The 1844-nt window shown below is 39.3% G+C and overlaps 1 protein-coding gene across 1 annotated transcript in view; it reads left to right on the top strand.

The window, feature by feature from the left end:
- LOC106875400 (cysteine-rich motor neuron 1 protein) overlaps positions 1-1844 on the top strand; it is a 40372-nt gene that overhangs the window by 12810 nt on the left and 25718 nt on the right. Inside the window, exon 4 of the mRNA XM_052967662.1 lies at positions 604-718. Within this exon, the coding sequence (XP_052823622.1) occupies positions 604-718 (115 nt within the window). The remainder of the gene's footprint in view (positions 1-603; positions 719-1844) is intronic.

Below are 1844 nucleotides of genomic sequence, written 5' to 3' on the forward strand. Positions count from 1 at the left end.
TCTCACTTCGAGCCATTGGTTCGTCTGGTATCGTGGAGAGGAAAGCGTCGAGTTTTGTCTTGAAGACCTCCACATCCGTATCTTGCAGGTCTCTCAAATATATGTATAAACATATATATATATATATATATATATATATATATATATGGGTGAGGACGCATGACCTAGTGGTTAGGGTCCTGTACACACAATCGTGAGGTCGTGGTTTTAATTCTTAGACCGGACTTGAGCAAAGCACTTCAACTTACGGTGCGTGCTCGGTGATCACTTCGACACCTGACGTGTGGACGCGTCCACCTGTTCAGGTGTTCAAGCAAATGTCGATTTGGTGGAGGGTATGAGTTAATGTAAGTCACATATATTTGATCTCTATAAACAAATCCTTAGTGCAGCATGTCGTTCGACAAAAACTGAACGCTCATACGTCATATTCGACGGGACAGTCCATCGTATATATACATTTATACACATACACATACATACATACATACATACATACATACATACATACATACATGCATTCATATTCATTCAGTAACTATATCGTATGTTTTTGACGTTAAAATACCTTCTGCTCATGGCAATCAATGTTTCTCTGGACAGGGAAGTGTTATTACAAAGGCCAGTCGTACACTAAAGGTCAGAGTTGGGAAGATGGCTGCAGTTTGAGATGTACATGTGAAGATGACACTACCGGTTATTACAGCTGTATCGACAGGTGAGTATTCACTGCGTATTCACTGCTTATGTCTCTGGACACTACGTAGACTCATATATAAGTGTCTCTACATCACGATCAACCATACGAGATCAACCATACGAAAGGTATTCAGTAGAATAAGACACTGTGGAACTAATGGTATTATATGTATATATATATATATATATAGAAGAGACAAACACACTCACATATATATAAGTAATATTTATCGCCACATCAATATGGCTGATCCGATGTCACTTCCATTTTTAAGCCCAGGAAGACCCTCTGCTAAGAACGTGGTAGTAACGTGGAACAGCTATATTGATGTGGCGACAAACATTACTTTTCAGCATAGTTACCACTTTCACCTCTTATAGAGGCTCTCTAACTAGCTACCTTGTTTGTCATATATACAGGGTGTCGATTGGTAAGTATCGCCATTTTATATTTAATATTTTTTATTTTGTGAATGCGCATTGTTTGCTTTTGATTTTGATTTCATTGACTATACAGTATAGTAGGGGCAGTTAGGCACCCTCTGTGAGTGAAAAAGTACCATGACGCTTTTCACTCTGTCAGAAATATAGAAACGACATGCTGTACACAGAGGCCTACATCAAGTGCCTAGGGGAGGTAGTGCTGCTCTGGGTGAAGAGGGTATCTCCTGGTAGACCCTATGTCTGGCAACAGGACTCTGCACCATGTCACACAGGCAGGAAAACCCAGTAAGATAATTTCTGCGACCACATCACCCCTAACGTCTAGCCACCTAATTCCCCAGAATGCAACCCCCATTGATTATTATGTGTAGGACGCAGCTGATCGAGAGACCAAGGAAATTCCTTATAACACCAAAGATGAACAAAGATAACACCAAAGGCAAGGATTATGCCAGCATTTACCGACTTAAAAAGGAGAGACCGTCGAGAAGAGTTGCAGGAGATTCCCAAGTCGTCTGAAGGCCATGGTTTAAGCCAATGGCGATTTTATTGAATGACTTTACTCTTTAGTATTTCAAGATAGTTTTACGTAATTTTGGTAAATATATCTGTTAAAATAAGTTGACAGTTTTATTTTCGATTTGTGTAATTTAGACGACAGATTATTCACCGCACGCTGTATATATATATATATATATATA

This window comes from Octopus bimaculoides, chromosome 4 (genome assembly GCF_001194135.2).
Source record: "Octopus bimaculoides isolate UCB-OBI-ISO-001 chromosome 4, ASM119413v2, whole genome shotgun sequence".
NCBI classification, from domain to species: Eukaryota; Metazoa; Mollusca; class Cephalopoda; order Octopoda; family Octopodidae; genus Octopus; species Octopus bimaculoides.